Source organism: Podarcis melisellensis (genome assembly GCF_964234715.1).
Source record: "Podarcis melisellensis genome assembly, chromosome: 15".
NCBI lineage: Eukaryota > Metazoa > Chordata > Lepidosauria > Squamata > Lacertidae > Podarcis > Podarcis melisellensis.
The window spans coordinates 22605420-22627866 of NC_138532.1; the positions used below are offsets into that span (position 1 = coordinate 22605420).

General features: G+C 46.0%; 1 protein-coding gene across 1 annotated transcript in view; it reads left to right on the top strand.

Annotated features, from left to right (window-relative positions):
• Positions 1-22447, top strand: part of TECTA (tectorin alpha) — an 83206-nt gene that overhangs the window by 27407 nt on the left and 33352 nt on the right. Inside the window, exons 6-10 of the mRNA XM_081890087.1 lie at positions 4064-4476; positions 5444-6017; positions 9360-9952; positions 14476-15049; positions 19647-20257. Coding sequence (XP_081746213.1) covers positions 4064-4476; positions 5444-6017; positions 9360-9952; positions 14476-15049; positions 19647-20257 — 2765 coding nt within the window. The remainder of the gene's footprint in view (positions 1-4063; positions 4477-5443; positions 6018-9359; positions 9953-14475; positions 15050-19646; positions 20258-22447) is intronic.

Consider the following 22447-nt stretch of genomic DNA (forward strand, 5'->3'; position numbering starts at 1 on the left):
GGGAAACGCAAGCCAGGTCAGTCTGTTGAAGTGAAAGTAGCAATGAATCCCACGGCACTTCCGTTTATCGCAGCAGTGGGGATCCTGTGGCCTTCCAGATATGGCTGGGCTCACATCATAGAATCATAGAACTGTAGTATTGGAAGGGACCACAAGGGTCATCTAGTCCAACCCCCTGCCATCTTTTTTGCCCAACATATTGCTCGAACCCACGACCCTGAGAATAAGAGTCTCTTGTTCTACTGTCTGAGCATCCTTGAGCGTTGGACAAGCTGGCTGGAGCCAATGGGAGCTCCAGTCTAACACCAGACAGAGGGCCACAGATGAGCCATGAACATCAACAGAGGCATCCACAGAGCATCAGTTTCTATGGATGGTTTTATTGTTTAAGAGTTCACTGGATGGGTTTTATGAGCTTGTGTTTCTGTGTTTTCTTTTGCTTTTACCATGTAGGTTGGCTCTGTGCTTTGAAGCATTCTATAATATTTGTTTTTTAAAAAACAACAACACACGGCTGTCCAGATGTTGTTGGGGCTACCACTCCCCAACATCTCATGACCTTTGGGCATGCTGCCTAAGAAAAACGAAAGGGCCACAGTTTCCTCATCAGTGGAGGCTGGTCGATTTGGGCAATCTCCGCTTGATCTCAGCCAGCTCCCACCCTCCTGGGACAACCCCTGGCTGTCATCTTCCTTCTCCTTAATCTCAGTGTTGCCCTTGTATAACCCAGCAGGAAGGAGGAGAAGGATGGGGACAAAACTAAAATCAGCTGGCTCTTCCTGATATTGCCTCTGGCTCCACCTACAGGTGGCCTCCTGGCCTTGCACCCTACCAGTCCCAACGGACACCAATCACCACTGTTCCCCATCCATTCTTTATCTGCCCCAGCATGTCCTGAGACACTGAGGCTTTCTCATAGTTTGCAGCTAACAGAAAATGTGCAGGTTGTGCTCACGTAATTTGCAACTAACAGATGAATCAAAACAACAAGAGCCACACCACAAGGCCGCCACTGCTTCATTACTACTTTTCTATTAAGTTATGGTCCTCTTGTGCTAGATTTTTAAAATACCAGCACTGATAGGGATCCTATTAACCTTATCTTTACAAACACAACATGCTAGCTGATAACAAGTGAGCCCCTCCTGCACACTCCCTTGGAAATGCCATTGCCTTGAAAAGATGCTATGGCTGATCAAACATTTCCCCGGCTCCTGAATTATGGATCTCAGATGCATTAACAGGCCTCCCTGCATAATGTGTGTGTGAGCATCAGTATAAACAGGACCAAAACATTCTCTGCCACCCCACAGGGACTTGAGTGCAGGGAGATTATAGCATTAGCTTTTTAGGAATTTAAAAGAGCATATATCCTTTCTCTGCCACAGGTCTGAGAATATTCTTTCTCTGCCACCTGTCTGCACACTGCTGGGATCAGAGCATGCATCTGTCCATCTGGCCATGTTGGATTGGAGAGCCCCAGGGCTGACCCACAGACAGGAGAGTCAGCCTGGAGGCAGAGGCGACTGCAAGCCAGAAGCTGAGCTGGGAAGCCTGTACAAAGCTCAGGGCAGAAGTGGGTTGGGATGAGGATGAAGGCAAGCCAACAGATGGGGAAACTGGCAGACATGGAAGCATGGATGGAGGGAGATAAAGGAGGAACAGGCAAGTTGAGAGGCAGAGATACCTAAAGCAAAGCTAGTGAGCCATATACCAGAGTCTGGATGGTGCCCAGGCAATGACCCAAGCTCAATATGGTGGAAATGACAAGGGAACTTCAGCTGCAGACACACTTTATTCTAGACTGAGTACTGGTTTTAGCTATTGCAGACCATACACAACCTACAACTATGCCATATTTCTTTGCCCCTGAAAAGCTGGTTGTGGCGTTTGCCCTCTTGGGTGTGTGATATCATGGTGGGTCATAAGGAAAGGGTTAAATGAGTGTGAAGTGATTGGCCAGTAGGAACACAAGGGGAGGAGGTTGGCGTTAGAGTTGGAGTTGTTGGGGAGTCAGTCGGGTGTTAGAGAAGAGAGAGGGAAGATAAGTCTGTGGGTTTGGGATAGTTTGATGTGAAAGAGTGAGAGAATCTGTTAAGAGGAGTCAGATAGACAGTTGGTGTTATGTACTGAAGTTCTCACCCTGAGCCAGCAGGGGGATACTGTAGATAGTTATGCAAATGAAGGATCGAAAGTGACGTTCAGTGATTGGATAGTTTTAGAAAGTTGCTACAGTAACGTTGTACTGGAGCTCTATATAAGCAGGCTGACTGAGCTCCTCAGTTCAGTTCTGTTCTGGCTTCTGAATAAAAAAGAGCTGTTTGAAGAATCGCTGTGTCGTCTGATATGTTCACCCACAACTTAACAGTTGGGATAATCAGAAGTTATTAGGAAGGTATAGGCCGGTAAAGAAGCTAAGATTAAGAAACTGACAAGAAAAATTATCTGAAACCATAAACTTGATAATGCTTATAAAATAAACTTGTTTATTTGGTTTAATGTTAACAATTGTCTGGACTCTGTGCGTACCTGAGAGAAATGGGTTGGTGGCAGCGGGGAAGCAACCACAGTGGTGGCACAGGGATCAATAGACCGTCAAACGTCCGGGGACCCTGTGTGATCGCCACACTGGTTTCATTCATTCCATGTGAAAACAGGTGTGGGAAGAGAGTGTATCCACGCCTGCTCAGTGACGTTCAGCAGGGGGATGGCCAAAATTACAATTGCCACTCTCTTCTTCATTCATCTGGGACATGTGTCAGGAGGAAAAGGCTTGGATAACCTAATCAAAGAGATGGTTTTCCAACCTGAATCGAGTAACCTGCAGACAGCAGAATCTAGCATCCCCAGACCACACCCCTCACCAGTTGTGCCTCCTCTTTGGTCTGTCTAGAATTATTTATTTCAATTGATTTGATTTCATTCGGTTTACATCCCAGCCTTCCTCCCAGAGGAACCCAGGGCAGCAACATGTCTTTGAACTCTGATAATATTTCTTACTTGTTTGGATGGCAAACAGAGATGTGTGTGAGTATGTGTGGAAACTGGTCTACTGTGCAAAGGCAAAATTCAACTTCGTTGCTCCACCCACCACTAGCATATCTCCCCCAGAAGTTTGCCTGGAAGGAAATGTAGCCCTCAAGCTGAAAAACATCCCGCACCCCTGATACAAAATTTTGTATTATAGATAAACACACACACAGTGGTTTCTGTAATGCCGTGTCTATCATGAAGTATTGTTGCTTCGAAATTATGCTGCTTGATGTTTAATTACTGCTAATTCATACTGGAGGAAAATGAGCCTAACTAAGCAATTGCAAATTAATGCCCCTTGAGTTGCAAACATAACTCACCCAATTGTTACTAGAATTCAGTTACAGCAGCGCTGGCGTATTTGAGATGTAATTCACGCTGCATGGATGTAGTAATTTGTTGGTGCCAGAAGACTTTGTCGGAGCTTAATTGTGGTCAATGCACTGCGATTTGAACATGTTGAGTTTTCGTCTTCTCGTGCTATGAACATAGAAGTGACACCTACTAAATTCAAGCAGCTTTTGCAATTCAGGACTGCTATCATTTGAAGTGTGTGTGTGTGTGTGTTTAAAATTGATTTAAAGGTAAAGGTACCCCTGCCCGTACGGGCCAGTCTTGCCAGACTCTGGGGTTGTGCGCCCATCTCACTCAAGAGGCCAGGGGCCAGCGCTGTCCGAAGACACTTCCGGGTCACATGGCCAGTGTGACATCGCTGCTCTGGCGAGCCAGAGCTGCACACGGAAACGCCGTTTACCTTCCCGCTGGTAAGCGGTCCCTATTTATCTACTTGCACCCGGAGGTGCTTTCGAACTGCTAGGTTGGCAGGCGCTGGGACCGAGCAGCGGGAGTGCACCCCGCTGCAGGGATTCGAACCGCCGACCTTTCGATCGGCAAGTCCTAGGCGCTGAGGCTTTAACCCACAGCGCCACCCGCGTCCCTTTAAAATTGATTTACTCGGAGTAAAACATCGTTGCATCCAGATCTTAGCTACAAAATGGGCTGATTCTTGTTCTTGTTCTTATTCTTTTAGGCCAGTTTCTCCGTCAAGGAGAGATATTCTGGGAAAGCGCAAACTGCTCCATCAAATGCCGCTGCCTGGATTTCAACAATGAGATATTTTGCCAGGAGGTGTCTTGCGGCCCCTACGAACTCTGTGAGCCAAAGGATAAGTTCTACCAGTGTGTGCCAGTGGAAAGCAGCACTTGTGTGGTCTTTGGGGACCCTCACTACCACACTTTCGATGGCTTCCTCTTCCATTTCCAGGGGTCTTGCTCCTACCTCCTAGCCAGGCAGTGTTGGCCAGGATCCATCCTCCCTTTCTTTAGTGTGGAAGCCAAGAATGAGAATCGAGGTGGCTCTTCTGTTTCCTGGCTAAAGGACATCTCTGTTGAGGTTTATTCGCACAAGATAGTCATCCCCAAAGGCAGCTTTGGGAAAATTATGGTGAGAGTCAATTTTTTCATTATGGGGAGAAAATTCAATTAAGGGCCCTTGATTCGTTTAAAATTAGGGACCAGCGAATACATCAATTTTGGTTTCTCTCAATTTCTCACGTTTCCAATCTTAAAGATTAGCTCTCCACATTTCCACTTCTTTTTGTGATTTATTTATTTGTTTCACGAAAATTCACCAGCATTTTAGAGTGGATTTCTCCCAGTGCACACTTCTTCTTCTTCTTCTTCTTCTTCTTCTTCTTCTTCTTCTTCTTCTTCTTCTTCTTCTTCTTCTTCTTCTTCTTCTTCTTCTTCTTCTTCTTCTTCTTTGAATTTATATACTGCCCTGTACCTGGAGGTCTCAGGGCAGTTCATAGAAAAGTGATATTTTTACATGATTTTTACATGATTTTCACTGATACGTGCTATTTTATGCACACTTTACTCAGTCATATGCATTGTGTGCATATTACTTGGCTGAAGAAATGTTTTGCAAAATTTGGAGATCTGCAAATTTCAAAGGATGGTTGTGTTTCTGTTCACACATTGTTTTGGAAAGAGCAAATTAAGCCACTTCATCTTCAAAAGAGAACTGTATTGAATTTCTCCTCCAACTCCATTTAAACAACCCACCTCCGCTGTGTGCCCCCTCAACCTATTTGGGGTTCCCCCAACACTTCAGAGCAGATTTGAGAAAAGGGTGGGAGGTCACTTCCTTGACCCCAAGGATGTTGCACATGCAGAAATCTTTGTGCTGACAGGATGGTGACTTAGCACTGCATTGAATGAAATAATAATGGTCTGGTTAGCAGACTGTTTTGTTATAAAATAGTAAATAAATGCATTTTGGATCCTCCTCTTTTCCTCTCTCTCTCTCTCCCCCTCTCCCTATGTCTCCCCACCCCTATTTATTTATTTATTTATTCTATTTTTAAATAAAAGAAAACAATGTTTTGTATTTTGTACCCATCCTGCAGATAGACGACTTGGTTATGTCTCTACCCGTTTTTCTGGAACTGGGGGCCATAAAAATCTACCAGAGTGGTTTGTCGACAGCGGTAGAAACAGACTTTGGCCTCTTAGTGACCTACGATGGAGACCATTATGCTGCTATTTCTGTCCCAGGCTCCTACATCAATGCCACATGTGGTCTCTGCGGGAACTACAACAAGAACCCCGAGGACGATGTGCTGCGCTCGGATGGGAAAATGGCCACGTCGGTGCTGGATCTGGGGGAAAGCTGGCGTGTCTATCACCCTGAATGGAAGTGCTCCCCAGGCTGCTTAGACAACTGCAGCCTTTGCGATGCAGCGACCGAGTCCCTCTATTTTGGCCCCGAGCACTGTGGCTTTATCAACAAAACTGGAGGTCCTCTCTGGGAATGTGGCGCAATCGTTGACCCTACGGCTTTTGTCCACAGCTGTGTTTACGACCTGTGTAGCATCCGAGATAACGGCACTGGAGGGCTCTGCCAAGCCATTCAGGCTTATGCCTTGGTTTGCCAAGCCCTTGGCATCCCCATCGGAGAGTGGAGAGCCCAGACAGGATGCGGTAAGTGGGCATACAATGGCGCTTCAGAAAGATGCAAACTTCAAGGAGCAAACAAGATGGGAACAGGGGCCGTTCTTGGACTACAACTCCCATCATCCCAAGCAATGGATAGATTTGTTGCTTTCCATTTCTCTCAATTTCTCGTTTTCCCAATCTTCAGTTCAGTTCTCCACATCTTGTCAATTTGTGATTTATTTATTTTTGTAAAAAGATGAAGAAGCAGGGCCACTGGTGCAAAACAAGGTTTGTCCCAGACTAAGTCCTACTCAACATAGACCCACTGAAATTAATGGACCTAAGCTAGTCATGTCCATTAACTTTGATGAGTCTTCTCTGAGTAGCATTGGGTACAAACCCACATTTAACAACATAAGAACATTGGACAAGCCATACTAGATCAGGCCAATAGCCCATTTATTCTACCTTCTTGTTCTCAAGGTGACCAACCCAGGTTTTCCCAAACTTGGGTCTTCAGCTGTTTTTGGACAACAATTCCCATCATCCCTGACCACTGGTCCTGCTAGCTAGGGATGATGGGAGTTGTAGTCCAAAAACAGCTGGAAACCCAAGCTTGGGAAACCCTAGACTGACCAGATGCTTGTGGGAAGCCTGCAAGGGGGACATGAGTGAAACAGCATTCTGCCCAGCTATGGTAAAGGTAAAGGGACCCCTGACCATTAGGTCCAGTCGTGACTGACTCTGGGGTTGCGGCGCTCATCTTGCTTTATTGGCCAAGGGAGCCGGCGTACAGCTTCCAGGTCATGTGGCCAGCATGACTAAGCCGCTTCTGGCGAACCAGAGCAGCGCACGGAAACGCTGTTTACCTTCCCGCCGGAGTGGTACCTATTTATGTACTTGCACTTTGACATGCTTTCAAACTGCTAGGTTGGCAGGAGCAGGGACCGAGCAACAGGAGCTCACCCTGTCACAGGGATTCGAACCGCCGACCTTCTGATCGGCAAGTCCTAGGCTCTGTGGTTTAACCCACAGCGCCACGTGCGTCCCTTGCCCATCTATGACCCCAAGTTAATTCAAAGGCAGAAAGCCTCCAACAGTGAAGGCAGACAGCTATTGCTAGCCATCTCCTCCATGAATTTGTCTAATCCTTTTGTAAAGCCCACAAAGCTCGTGGCCATCACTGCCTCCTGTGGGAGTGAGTTCCATGGTTTTCACTCTACCCTTCTTTGTCCCCAATCAGCATTGCTGTGTTTTTGGAGAAAAACTGACAGGCTGACAAGAGAATTGGAGTCTTCCATCATTCTCTGGCATGCATGTTAACGCCGAACTGATCTAGTGCCCTCGATGCACATTTAGAGTTCTTCACTTAAGACATTTCCATATTGCTTTCTTATTCACCCTTCCAAGCAGCACACATCATTAACAATCCATTGCTCAACAAGGCTCTTCACCACATACACAGGAAAAGGAGAGGCGAGGACAGAGCAAGTGGCTGTGTCACAGAGCAGTTTCTTGTACCCAGGCTTGAGGGTGAGGAATGTAAGGTTAACTTTGGATTCCCTTTCTGAGAAGAGCTGTGGTTTCAGCAGCCTTCGAGAAACGTTGATGGGAGCAAGGGGGGGGGAGGGGGGAAAAAGCTCTCCATCCAAACACTGAATGAGCTTAACATAGAAAAGCCAAGAGGGTCTGGGATTCAAGTAAGCATTGTTGCCATGAAAGCTGATTCAGCCCTCTCCCTGTTTACAATCCAAGAAAAGACAAAGGGACACTTGAAGTAACTAAGGAGCAACAAGCAAAGGACAAGCAGAAGCGAAACCACTCTAGCTTGTTCTTTGCTCCCTGGGTGGAATTCAATGCTGGGTCGGTGGAAGGAATTTAAGTGCCCGCGTTGAATTCGAGTGAGAGGCACGGCAGGATTTACGGCTGACATTTGGGGCTTGGATAAATTGGGGGCATCTGTACTGGCTTGCCTCTCTCTCTCTCATTTGTCACCTGCATCATACAGCCAATTTCATCTTGATTTTCACCTGCCCAACTCAGAAAAGGAAAAGGAACTGTGAACATAGGAAGCTGCCTTATACTGATGCATCTAGCTAAATATTGCCTGCACTGACTGGCAGCAGATCTCCAGGGTTTCAGGCAGGGTCTTCTCTGATTCGGACTAGCACTAATATGTGTCTCAGGTATAACCATCTGCTAGCTTAAGAGAGCCTTATAAAAGCTGATGCCTTGCAGATGTGATGATGATTAATGTCATTTATTAATCGCTTCCCGTGAGCCATTCCAAAGTGATTGACAATATAATCAGTACACACAGTATAATCATAGAACCATAGAATTGCAGAGTTGGAAGGGACTCCAAAGGTCATCCAGTCCAACCCCTGCACGAATAACACAGATTTCACATAAAAAACAACAACAACAGAACACATGGCTTTTTTTCAGCCAGAGCTCACTGAAATTCATTTCCGGCACCTCTCAGCCGGACGCCTTTGCCATTCTAAGAGAATGAGGGAGGTGTTCATGGTGCATTCCGGCACCCTTTTTTCTAGAAAAATATTACTGATTAAATCACAATTAAATATGTAAACACAGTTCAAAACAACAGCAGCAATTCATTTCAAAATCCCATACAAGTACAAACTGGGGATATAGTTCTCCACTTGGAAGGCTTGCTGAAAGGGGAACTCCTTCACCAGGCACCAGAAAGGCAATAGAGGAGTGCTTGTGTGGCAGGGAGTTCCAAAGGCTGCCACATTGTTGGGCCAATTTTGACATAATGCAGAACGAGACTCCTAAGAGGATGCTGTGATCGGTTGCGTAAGTAAGGGATTATTAGACCATCTGTTTTGGACCACAGCTCCCATCAGCCCCAGACAGCACAACCCCAGAAGCTATCATGGAGGATAAAGCTAGGAATGGCTACCGGCCATAAAGGTTATGTTCCATCTCTACTGCCAGAGGCAGTGAGCCTCTGAAAGCCAATCACTGGGACTCACAAATGGGGACAGTGGTGTTGTGATCAGGTTCTGCTTGTGGGCTTTGCATGGGCATCCGGTTGCTGGACTAGATGGACCATTGGCCTCTGATCCAGCAAGGCTCTTGTTATGTTCTTAAGCTAAATGACAGCCTGTGTGGTGTAGTGGTTAGAGTGTTGGGCTCCGGCCTGGGAAACCAGGGTTTGAATCCCCACTCAGCCATGAAGCTCACCAGGCCAGTCACTCACTCTCAACTTAACCTACCTTGCAGGATTGTTGTGTGGAAGAAGAGGAACCATGTGTGCCACCTGCGAGCTCCTTGGAGAAAAAGGTGGACTATGAATGACTATGAATGCAATAAATGAACTGGCTAAATCAATCAATGTCCCTTGTCTGCTTCTTCCAGCTGCTGCTGTGCAGTGTCCAGAGTCCAGCCACTACTCTGTGTGTACCAGCAGCTGCCCGGCCACCTGCTCGGACCTCACTGCCCCCCTGACCTGCACCTCCCCTTGCACCGAAGGCTGTGACTGCAACGAGGGCTACGTCCTCAGCACAGACCTGTGTGTCCCGATCCACCAGTGCGGCTGCGATGTGGACGGCCAGTACCACGCCATCGGAGAGTCGTTCTGGGCCTCGGTGGACTGCACGGTGCAGTGTTGGTGCGAGGACGGAGGGGAGGTCACCTGCTTCAACTCCTCCTGCCAAGAAGGAGAGGTCTGTGCCGTGGAAAATGGCTACCAGGGCTGCTATCCCAAGAGGGAGACGTTGTGTCTGGTCTCCCAGGATCAGGTGTTGCATACCTTTGACGGCGTCACGTTCGCTTACCCCCCAGACAACTCCTACACACTGGTCAAAACCTGCCCGGACAGACCCAGCTTTCTGGAAGTGGACATCAGCAAAAAGAAACCAGAATCAAGTCTTGACTGGCTTCGGAGCCTGATCATCCATCTTGCCAGCCAGGAAGTCAAAATTGGAGGTGTGGACAACTCTGAAATCAAGGTACTGGCTTGAGTCAATGCTCAGTAAATTCTGCTGGTGGAAGGTCACCCAGTGAACTTCAGAGCTGAGTGGGGATTGAACCCTGATCTCCCAGGTCCTACTGTCCTCCCCTTATGTGCCCCCTAAATGCAGTCTGGGGGTTTCCCCACCTCCCATCTTTAAGTCTCTGATCTTAGAGACTTAAAGGGGAAACATGGGGAGATGTGGAAAAAACTTTGCTGGTCTCTTCCTGGTTCATTTTTAAGCCTCGGAGTAAGCACAATGGATTTTGACAGGTAGGCAGCTGTGCCCACTTGTCAAACGTGGCCCACAAGGCTGATCCTGATAATAATAATAATAATAATAATAATAATAATAATAATAATATAATGAAATTGTATTGGGCTAGAGTTCTATGAGGATTACAGAAGGAGGGGGTCAGACTGTGCCTTGGCCAAAGGCCTGGTGGAACAGCTCTGTCTTGCAGGCCCTGCGGAAAGATGTCAAGTCCTGCAGGGCCCTAGTCTCTTGTGACAGAGCATTCCACCAGATCGGGGCCACAGCAGAAAAAGCCCTGGCTCTGGTTGAGGCCAGTCTAATCTCCCTGGGGTCTGGGATCTCCAAGATGTTTTTATTTGAAGACCGTAAGATCCTCTGTGGGACATACCAGGAGAGGCGATCCAGTAGGTATGAGGGTCCTAGGCTGTATAGGGCTTTAAAGGTTAAAACCAGCACCTTAAACCTGATCCTGTACTCCACCGGGAGCCAGTGCAGCTGGTATAGCACTGGGTGAATGTGATCCCACGGCGAGGACCCCGTAAGGAGTCTCGCTGCAGCACTCTGCACCCGCTGGAGTTTCTGGGTCAGTCTCAAGGGTAGCCCCAGGTAGAGTGAGTTACAATAATCAAGCCTGGATCAGGCCCAAAAGTTTCCCCACTCTTGGCCTGGACAGATCCACAGCCTGACACAGCAGAGCAAAGAGTTCTGGTGGAACTGAATATAACATTCATTGTGTACTGCAAATATGTGATTGTTTGCGAATATCCACTCAGATGCTGAGCCAGTGGTTAAGATGCAGGTCTTCCAAGCCAGCAAAACAATGCTTAGCAATAATAACAAGTGTGTTCATACTGAACGTGTCATCTGCCCCCCTGTCCTGGCTGCCTGATGAAAACAAGAGTTGGTTCTTTTCTTAATCCTGCCAAGACGGAGGATCATCTGTGATAGGAAATGCAGAGTGTCTCATTAGCTACACCCGCCGCTGACATTCTCCCCCAGATACGCATTTTATCAGGCAGTGTTAACACTAATGACGGAAGACACAAAATGAGTTTACATGAGTGATCAAACAACCTCAGCTTGACGCTGTGCTGCTCACAGTTAAAATAATTGTGTGTCTCTTAAAAAGACAGATAGAGAGAGAGGGAGGGAGGGAGAGGATGCTATCTGCATGAGCGAAATTTACATGCAGCTTTAAAAATATATAAATAGCAGAAAGTTTAGGAAACTTTGACTATGGTTAAAATTTGAGTTATATAGATAAATAGAAAATGGTATGAGATGGAGAAGAAAATGTTGGTGGACTCCACGGAGGGGAGGAAGGAGGCCGGAGAATTCAGATAATTCAATATTTAATTTTTGTATTTTATGTTTGAATGTCGAATCACAAATGTAAAATATGAAATTTTAGGCAACTTCAGTCAGGACTGTAGGATGAGAGTGTGGAGCCCCCTAACTATGGAACTCACTTCCACATGAAACTTCCCTTCCACATGAAGCAGCGACGGCCACCAACCTGAATGGCTTTGAAAGATTATTGGACAAATTCATGAAGGATAAAGGCTGTCAGTGGCTACTAGCCACAATGGCTATCCTCTGCCACCGCGGCTGGAAGCAGCAATGCTTCTTGAATACCAGTTACTGGAAACTGAAGGAGAAGGAGTAGCCTTATCCTTAGTGAATTTGTCTTTTAGAGCCATCCAAGTTTGTAGGCATAACTGCCTCCTGCAGGAGCAAATTCCATAGTTTAACTATGTGTCGTGTGAAGAAGTTCTGAATCTTCTAACACTCAACATCACTGGATGTTCCCAGGTCTTAGTATCCTAAGAGACGGAGACAAACATATCTCCACACAATCCTATTCACCTCTATCATGTCCCTGCCCCAGACTCACCTTTCCCCCCCAAACTAATAAGCCTGAAGCCTAGTCACTTTTCCTCCTAGGGGAGTTCCTGTATCCCCTTGATCGTTCTTTTCTAAACTTTTTCCAGCTCTACAATATCCTTTTCAAGGTGAGCTGATGAGAACTGTATATACAATATCCCAGGTTGTAGTCACAACATAGAGATATTATGAGTTTTATTTTCAACCCCCTCCCTAAATTTTGCAGGCTTCCAAAGCCGTACAGAAACCTGACAGACTTTCTGGACTGACATAGGAGCAAGATGGATTTACATGTCCCAGGCAGTAGTGCCTCTGCCCACTGGCTTGAACACTGGGAAACTCCTCTCTACATCCTAGGCTCATGCGCATAGGCAACACTGCCACCTGGTGGAAGGATGTGTGCTTTAGCAAGCGTTCGCGCTGGACAATTTATTTAAAGCAGTTTTCAGCACAAACAGCACCTTCGAACCTGTCTCACACGATTTGCTTGCATGTATGGGCACTGCTAATGTGTGATAGGAAGCAGAGGAGAGACATTATAAAAACAAATTCACCTTTTCGTCAATCTGGTGGTGACATTTTGTGATGACATTTTGCTGTAAAAACTGATTTTGCAAACCCACGCTTAGTAGTCAGACTCCATCCCTGCTTCTTTCCACCCCCACCCCCCTGTTCATTCCAACAAATGCATGTTTACACACTGGATGTCTGCATCTGCAGATCAATGTGTCTCACACACACCTCTGTCAGATCAAGCGTCTCTGACTTGCATACTGTGATCATCTCAGATTTGTTTGTTTTAAAATATCAGGGGTGCAAGTGCCTAGAATGGTTTGCTCTGCAACAACCACAGGAACAAATCACTTCCCAAAAATTAGATGCTGGGGTCAGCACACTTTTCCAGCAGGGGGCCGGTCCACTGTCCCTCAGACCTTGTGGAGGGCTGGACTATTATTTTGAAGAAGAAGAAGAAGAAATGAATGAATTCCTATGCCCCACAAATAACCCAGATATGCATTTTAAATAAAAGCACACATTCTACTCATGTAAAAACATACTGATTCCTGGACTGTCCATGGGCCAGATTTAGAAGGCGATTGGGCCGGATCCAGCCCCCGGGCCTTAGTTTGCCTACCCATGAATTAGAGAGTGGGATGGTTTATTTGAAGAAATCCTTGTGATTTCTTTGCATCAAAGAGCCCTTACAGATCACCGTATTACTGCACCAATCCCACATCTTTGGGATTAGGCCTTTTCAAGGACAGTCCATATAGCTACTAGCCATGATAGCTATAAGAAACCCCCATGTTCAAAGGTAGTCTACCACTCAGCAAAGCCAGTAGTCAATTGGCTAGCATTGTCATTCAGCTACCCACATCCCAAACCTATTGCTGAACCCCAGAGACCATAAGAAGAAGAGAATAGCTTGGGCAGACACAGCCAGCCCTGTTCTTCCTTGCCCAAGGACTTTCCAATGCACATTTCAACAGTTTTGAAGAGAAGAAAGGGAGGGAAAGGCCAGGAATCAATTAAGCTGAGAGGCTTAAATGCAGGAGTAGGGATGTTGATAGAACATGGGGACACAAGAAGATACCTTACACTGAGTTAGACCATTGGTTCATCTAGTGCAGTATCGTCTGCTCTGGCTGGCAGCAGCTCTCCAGGGTTTTAGGCAGGAGTCCTCTCTCAGCCCTACCTGGACATGTCAGGGATTGAACCCGGGTTCCTCTGCATGCAAAGAGGTGCTCTGCTACTGAGCCACAGCAGAAAATCCAATTGCCGTTTGCTCCAAATAGGCGCTAAAGAGCGGTTTTCCCCAGAGGAAGGCACCAGAACAAGAATGAACAAATGAATTTTATTATTTCGGTCACAGACCAGTTCCAGCCCACATACAATATCAAGGTAGTCATAAAACACGATAGGGAAACATTTGAATTTGCAATTAGGTATAAGAGGGACAATATAGATATAGCAACAGTTAAATATATATATAAATTAAAACTTAGTCACTAACATATAACCTAAAATTATCATTTAAAACCTTAATCATTATGATAGCACAGCTTGTTCCCTACATTTTATGGCAATTGCACAGAATTTGACTACCCTTAACATGATGTCAGGATCCTTGTCCTCTACCAGGGATTTTAGACATTGAAGTTTGGATTCATTTGGAGATTTTTGCATAGTGGGGGTAAAAAATACCAAGAACAAGACAAAATGTGGATAAGCCTTTGTTCTGGCTCTGGCGCCACCTACTGTTAGCCTCCCTGCTTTTCACCCTCCTATTCCCAATCGACACTAGGCACCACTTGCTCATCTCATCAGCTTTCCTCTTCGTTCATTCATTTGTTCTTCCCCCACCCCCACCCTTTTTGCAGGTGAATGGATATGAAATGGAGCTTCCATATTTCCATCCTTCCGGCCAACTGGAAATCTACCGCAGCAAAAACGGGACCGTGGTTGAGTCCGAAGGGCTCATACATATCCTGTACTTGGACTCTGGCATGCTGGAGATACGCCTCTCAACTATCTATTTCAACTGCACCGGGGGCCTCTGTGGCTTTTTCAACGGGAACAGCAGCGACGAATTCTGCTTCCCTAACCGGAAGTGCACGGACAACCTGGCGGTTTTCCTGGACAGCTGGACAACCTTCAATGAGATTTGCAACGGGGAGTGCGGCGACCTTCTCAAGGCCTGCAACAACGATTCGGAGCTCCTGAAGGACTACCGGAGCCGATCGAAATGTGGCATCATCAATGATCCCACCAACAGCTCCTTCCTGGAGTGCCACTCAGTGGTGAATGTCTCTGCTTACTATCGGACCTGCCTCTTCCGCCTGTGCCAGAGTGGGGGGAACCAGTCAGAGCTCTGTGACTCAGTAGCCCGGTATGCCAGCGCCTGCAAGAATGCAGAAGTGGACATCGGTCCGTGGAGAAGCTTTGACTTTTGCCGTAAGTCAGTGCATGCATCTTTTTGTCAAAGGTGTGGCCATTTGAGCAGACCTCCACAAGTCCCTTAAAACCTGGGTTCCATTTTTTAAAAAGTAAATTACTAGTCTTCATGGATTATTTATTTTATACAGCTTAAGATCTAAGGAGCTTGCACTGTGTGCTCAAAGGCTTATATGTGGTCCTTTGAGTCCTGCCATTCAGTGTGTACCTTTTATCCGCAAAGGCTCAGTGTATTGTACAGTGGTACCTCGGGTTACAGACGCTTCAGGTTACAGACTCTGCTAGCCCAGAAATAGTACCTCAGGTTAAGAACTTTGCTTCAGGATGAGAACAGAAATCATGCAGCGGCAGCGCAGCAGCAGCGGGAGGCCCCATTAGCTAAAGTGGTACCTCAGGTTAAGAACAGTTTCAGGTTAAGAACAGACCTCCAGAATACATTAAGTTATTAACCCAAGGTAACACTGTATTGTATTTATTTATTTCCCATCCTTCACGCTAAGGCCCCCAGGGCAGGTTGCAACATTAAAACACAATATTAAAAACAATTTAAAACAACTTACAATAATAAAAAATAAGGCGGGTCCTCAAATCATACACCTCAAGTGTCAAAAACCAAGGGCAGCATTCTCCAGAAGCTGTATAATGAAGGTGCCAGGCAGACCTTTCTGGGGAGAGAGTTCTGCAGCTTAGGGGCCACCACAGAGAAGACCCTCTCCTGGGCCACAGTCACCTGAGCTTCTGAAGGTAACTAAGAAGGCTCCCTCTGCCAGTTTCAGCACCCAAGAGAGTCTGTAGAAAAGAAGGGTGGTTTTTCAGATATTGGGGGTCTGAGTCATTTAGGACTTTAAACAACAATGTGAGTACCTTGAATTGGCCTGGAAATGAACTGGCAACCAGTTTTGAAACAGGGTTTATATGAGATGTAGGTGGAAACCCAGCCAGGAATTTGGCTGCTGCATTTTGAGCTAACTGGAATTTCCCAGTCGTCTTCAGGGATAGCTCCACGTAGGGCACATCATAATAATCCAACTTTGAAGGTTCCAATGCGTGGAGTATAGTGATCTCTAACAAAAATAGGTCATAGCTGGAGAACCAGCTGGAATTTTTTTTTTTTAAAGGCCCTTCTAGCCACTGAGGCCTCTTGAGCCTCCAGCCATAGTGTTGAATCCAGAAGCACCACCACAGTGCAAACCTGCTCCTTTCAGAGGAGTGCAACCACACCCAAGGAAGGCTGCCTCTCCACCTCCTAGACATGAGAACCTGGAACCCATAACAGGATTCAGGTATGTCACACACATACCTGCAAAATACACACATCCATCTCACCCATCATAATGCATTTCACTCATCTATGTAAAATATAAATTAAAACTGTGCTGCGAAAACAATACCTTTGAGCCTGGGGTGTTTTCTCTCTCTCTTTCCAGTTGCTTTTTGCCTCTAGATGCACTTTCTTAATTAAGTAATTTTCATAGAATGCGTTCTAGGAGACATCAGGAGTTTTATTGCGCCGTATTCTTGAATTGCAGTAGAGATCCCGACTTAAGCTGTAACAACAGAGGCTAATTTGAATGAGCGAGATGGTTGGGGGAGGGGGGGAGTTGTTTAGCTATGGTAATATTCTTGCTGACAGTGGTATTATTATCATAATCTAAAGGCAGATGTAGGAAGTTCACACTGCGGAAGCTCAAGAAGGCTTAGGCGAGTTGATGCAAATGGAAGGACGTGGAATTTGAGATTTGGCAGGCGATGAGCTTTCACACAAACTCAGAAGTCTGCGAATATTTTAAGGGTGCAGTCATACATAATGCTAAACTATGGTTTGTTTTAACTAAGCTTTTTTAAAAAACAACAACAACAACCCACAAATCATCTTACGAACTTGAAACCAGAGTTAAAAGAAGTCACAGTTAGGGAACTGTTTCGCATTGTGATTTGTTGCCAGAATCATGGTTTGTTGCCAGAGCTAGGTTTGGACACTCAGACCACACTTTAGCTAAACAAAAAACGAGTTAGCATTTTGTACAAAACTAGGCCACTGAGCGGCCCTTTACTGAAGCACAGAGCTCTATCCAATGCTTGTCCTGCTCAGAGTAGATTCACTGAAGTGAATGGACAGGACTAAGGACTCCTTTAATCATAATATGTAAAAGGGGGTTTCAGAAACCTGGTTTCCTGTCTAGAAACCACCTACATAAAAAGAGCCCTCCTGGATCAGACCTGGATCAGACCTCCTGGATAAGACCTGGTCCAGCCCTCTCCTTCTCATGGTGGCCAATCAGATGCCTTCAGGAAACCCTAAAGCAGGGCTTAAAGGCAACAGACCTAGTTCGTTCCCAAGATTTGTGGATCTGCTGATATTCAGCACCCAAGTGAATAAAGCTGAACCAGTAAGAAGGGCCACAGGTTCCTGATAGTTAAACTATGGAACACACTCGCAGAAGAGGCAGTGATGGCCATGAACTTGGATGACTTTAAAAGGGGATGGGAAAACTTCATGGAGGAGGCTATCAATAACTACTAGTCATGATGCTATGCTCTGCCTCCAGGGTCAGAAGGAGTAATGCTTCTGAACACCAGCTGCTCGAAACCTCAGAAGGGGAGAGGGCATTTAACAGCCTATTGATATGCAGGAAAAAGAGAGGAAGAAATAACAGGGTAAACAGGAAGGAAACTCCATCTAGCCCAAGGCTGTGTAATGTAGCACAACGCTGAAAGGACACTAAACAAGGCAATGCAACACAATGACAATTTGAATGACAATAATTGACAAAGCAAGTAATAATGCAGCTTGAATAAGAATAAAACCATGCAGTAATATTGCAAGGCTTTGCATTGTCTCTCCCCTAATAAAACTCCCTCCGGAGGATTTAGCTGAAAGCATCCTAGGCTATCCCGACTTCCCTCCTGTTTCTAAATTGCTGAACATTACAGCATCAAGTTCAAGAGCAATTCGTAGCTACCAAACTAGTGCAGAGGGTCAAGGATCCTTCCTCCCGACACACACAAAGCAGGAAGGAAGAAAGGGAAGAGAATCAGACCTCTTAGAGGTATACTGGCTCTGAACATGGCAGTCCCTGTTTAATCTAATATCCACTGATGGGCAAATGAATGGAGGAGAAATCTAACTCCCTTTTAAAGCCTTCTAAACTGGTGACCACCCCATCATGGGGCAGTGAGTTCCAAAGGTTAAGTATGTTAAACTGGGGTTGCCTGTTGCCTGTCCTGAATCAGTTTCATTGTATGATCCTGATTATAACCCCCAACCCCACCCAGCCATGGGGGAAACTGTTTATGGAACCATAGAATTGTAGAGTTGGGAGGGACTCCCTGCAATGCAGGAATCACACCTAAAGAACACCTGACAGATGGCCATCCATATTGCCATGGAGAGAGGCTTGTGTATGCACCTTTCTTGCTTAGTTTGAAAATGGGAATGCACATGGCACATCCAGGGCGTTTATACTACAAAGCACTTGAGCAAACAATTGATCAACCCTGATCGCTAGGATTGTATAAGGGAGGGGCTGGGCAAGACTGAGCCCAGAGTGATTGGCCTTAGTTAGACCTGACAGCCCATATCCTTCTGCTCAAAAAAGGAGAGAGGGATGAATAGCCCTGGTCTGGAGCCTGTGATTATGAGCTCCCAGAGAAGCAGAATGGTTTTAAACCTCTCCCTGATATCTTTGACAGTTGCAGACCGGAGTGTGCTCGGCTTGTTGAATTTTTAATCCTGTGCTGACATTTTGTTTATGTTTTTCGGGAATTAACCTTGCCTGCATGCATTTCCAGGCTTCTGTTCAAAAGCATAAGGACTAGAATGTAGCTTTCCCCCAATTTAAACAGCAATTTGGGATTCTAAAGACATCGACACCTATGCTCATTACAGGATTTCCTTGCAGATAGGTGCAAAACACAGTCCTGTCTAGACCCGGACAAGACTAAGGGTTTATCCAAACTTACCTTTCCTCTGCTCTTTACAGGCTCTGTGTCTGAACACTTAACTTAATTTTTGCCCCAGAGCTTTCCTTGCAAAAACCTGCTCTTTAAAGTTCAATTGGAGCAAATGGCAATCTGGGGGAAAAAACAACCTGAATTGATGTTTGCTCCGATTGCTCACTGAGTGGCGGGTTTTCACAGGAAAAGCTCCAGGGTGAAAACAGAAATGCTCAGACAAGGAACTTTTAAGCATGGACCTGTGACTGGGAAGAGACGGGCAAAAGGTAAGAGTGGGTAAGCCCTTAGGTGTGGAAGCCGGGAAGGTAATTCAGGATCGGAACTAACCCCTATCTCCTGAGTTTTTCATTGCTTTTCTACCCTGAGCCATGCTACAATGTCGAGGCAGATGTCGCAGCCAGATCGCCCTCACATTAAGGGCCCCTATTTGAACAATGGTCTTGGTCATTTGATGGTCCTTTTTATCCATTGTTGTTGTTTTTTAATTGTATATATTGCTTGTTTTATGTTGCTACGGCCATTGGCTAATGCAAATAAAGTTTATCTATCTAATGTCGAGGCACAGCATGGCAGGACTTCAAGAGAAAGTGGCTGGCTGCCAGCTGAACCTGTGCTTCCCCCCTTTTTTGTCTTGCTCCAGCTCTCACCTGCCCGGAGAACAGCCACTTTGAGGAGTGCATGACCTGTTCGGAGTCCTGCGAAAGCCTAGGGATGGGTCCCATCTGCCTGGACACCTGCACGGAGGGCTGTCAATGTGACGATGGCTTTGCCCTCCGGGGTACCCAGTGCATTCCCAGGACTGAGTGCGGCTGCAGCTTTGAAGGCCACCAGCTCTCTACCAACCAGTCCTTCTGGATGGACATTGACTGCCAGTATTTCTGCTACTGCAACGGCTCCGACAACAGCGTGCACTGCGAGAACATCCCCTGCAAAGAGGATGAGTACTGCATGGAGGAGAGCGGCCTTTATTACTGCCAGGCTCGCACCGACGCCTCCTGCATCGTCTCCGGCTACGGCCATTACTTGACCTTTGATGGGTTTGCTTTCGATTTTCAGAGCAGCTGCCCCCTGGTCCTCTGCACCACCATCTCCCGGCAGAGGTCAGAGAGGTTGGAAACCTTCCCCGAGTTTACGGTCACTGCCAAGAATGAGGATCGGGATCCTTCCCTGGCCTTGTGGGTGAAGCAGGTGGAAGTGGAGGTCTTCAGTTACAACATCATTATCCACCGGGCCTACAAGCACACCGTGCTGGTGAGTTAACGCAGCGACACTGAATCGATTTATGACAGTCTGTCGACCAGAATTGAGAAAGCATGCAATACATACAAATGTCAGAACAAAACAGATGGAAAAGTAGAACATAGAAACCACAACAATCTCAGGTTAGCCCCTTCCAGTTTTAGGTGGTGAGTTTTTCTCTTGTTCTCACTGCTACTGATACAAACTCAGCCACTGTCAGTGAAACCTTTGGGTTTTAATTACAGATAGGTAGCCGTGTTGGTCTGCCATAGTCAAAACAAAACAAAATTCCTTCCAGTAGCACCTTAAAGACCAACTAAGTTAGTTCTTGGTATGAGCTTTCGAGTGCATGCACACTTCTTCAGATACTTCTTCAGGTATCTGAAGAAGTGTGCATGCACACGAAAGCTCATACCAAGAACTAACTTAGTTGGTCTTTAAGGTGCTACTGGAAGGAAATTTTTTTGTTTTGACTTTGGGTTTTAACTTCAATTAGATATTGAACTGGGGTCACATTGTGTCTGAGAGCCAAGCAGCTCTCCATTTATGATGGGGAGATGACAAATGCTTCGAGGGGTTGAGGACGTTGGGCAAGGGAGCGGAAAGAGAATAGGTGGATGGAGATGTAAATTCATGGCGAATTCTTCTGGGGAGCAAAGGACAGGACCGCCTTTGAGGGACTGGCATCCTCTAGCAGACCTGTGGGTCCCCAGATGTTGTTGGACTACAACTCCCATCACCCCTGGCTAGCAAGGCCAGAGCTCAGGGAGGATGGGAGTTGTAGTTCAGCAACAACTGGGGACCCACAGGTTGAGAAAGGGTGCTCTAGCAACTCCTGAAAGATGACTGTCAACTCCTGTCCTCCTGTGTCTGAGGAGCAGTAATGCTTGCTTGAAACCACAAGATGGTAGGATGCTCTTGTGCTCGGGTCCTGCTTGCAGGTTTTCCACAGGCATCTGGTTGGCCACTGTGCAAACAGGATGCTGGACTGGGTGGGCCATTGGTCTGATCCCAGCACTAGAAAACCTACATTTATGGGCCCCTTCATAACCAGCAACGAGGTCTGGGTAGCCACTGCTATCTTCTTCAATGGGGTTGTTCCACAAGAATTAGCATACACACACACACACACACGAACATCTCATATTTTGATTAAAATTGTTATACTGGATTATATCCCATGTCAAAGTAAATAAAGTGAATCAAAATTTCCTATGGCTTATAGTTTGGGGGATGAAAATTAGAGAAATGTTATATACATGCATGATGCATCATAAAATGATGAAATTGGGTCTACCAGACCCAATCTTTTAAGCAGTGTGGATTAAAGTCACTTCTGGAGCCCCTCTGGGATTAGTGTCCCTGAAGCTTAATTTTTTTCATTTTCATAGTGAATCTATCCCTGGATCCCTTCATTGGCATTCAGAGGCATACTGCCTCCAACAGTGGAGAGAGAACCTTGTCATCATGCCTAGTAGTCATTGATAGCCTTTATTTCCAGGATATAACTTTGCAGTGACTGCAAACCAGAAAGAGCTAGATATGTTTAAGTGTTGTGGAAACCAACAGGGCTTAAATGCACTGTTAAATATTGTTTCCTTTGCATATTGGGTTGTCAAGGGTAGCTTCGTGTATTTATTTTTTTCCTGCACAGTTGAAGGAGGAAAACACTGTCATGGATGAAACTCTTCTGTCACTGTTTTTACATGTCTGGGCTCAGTCCTCCCGGGAGCAGAATGTTGTTGGCTTGTTCTCTTTTAAATAGCAAAAAATCCACAGAAGTGTTAAACAGGAATCCCAAAAGACTGAAATGAAAATTTGAATTCAACCTCTTTTAGCATCATGGTCAGGATGAAGTTGGCCATTCAGTGACTCTCAGTCACAGAGTCAGCTGGAAACAGTTGTTTCATGCCTGAGGCAGGAAATATAAATGTGCCCTGCGTGATGGTAAAAAGACAGCAGTAAGATAAATATTTGGCAACGTTCTTCACCCTAATGGCATCCAGAATTTGCTACCTAAGATGGACTGATTCAGCTTGCCTACCAGTAGGGCTGGCACTGCTCAGTAATGGGACATTACAATGTCTCCATAGAGACAAGTCCCTATCATGGCCTTGGCCTCAGATGATAGATAAGGCTAATTGATTGGTTGAATTTATACCCCACTTTTTCCTCCAATGAACTCAATGTGGTGTGCAGTAC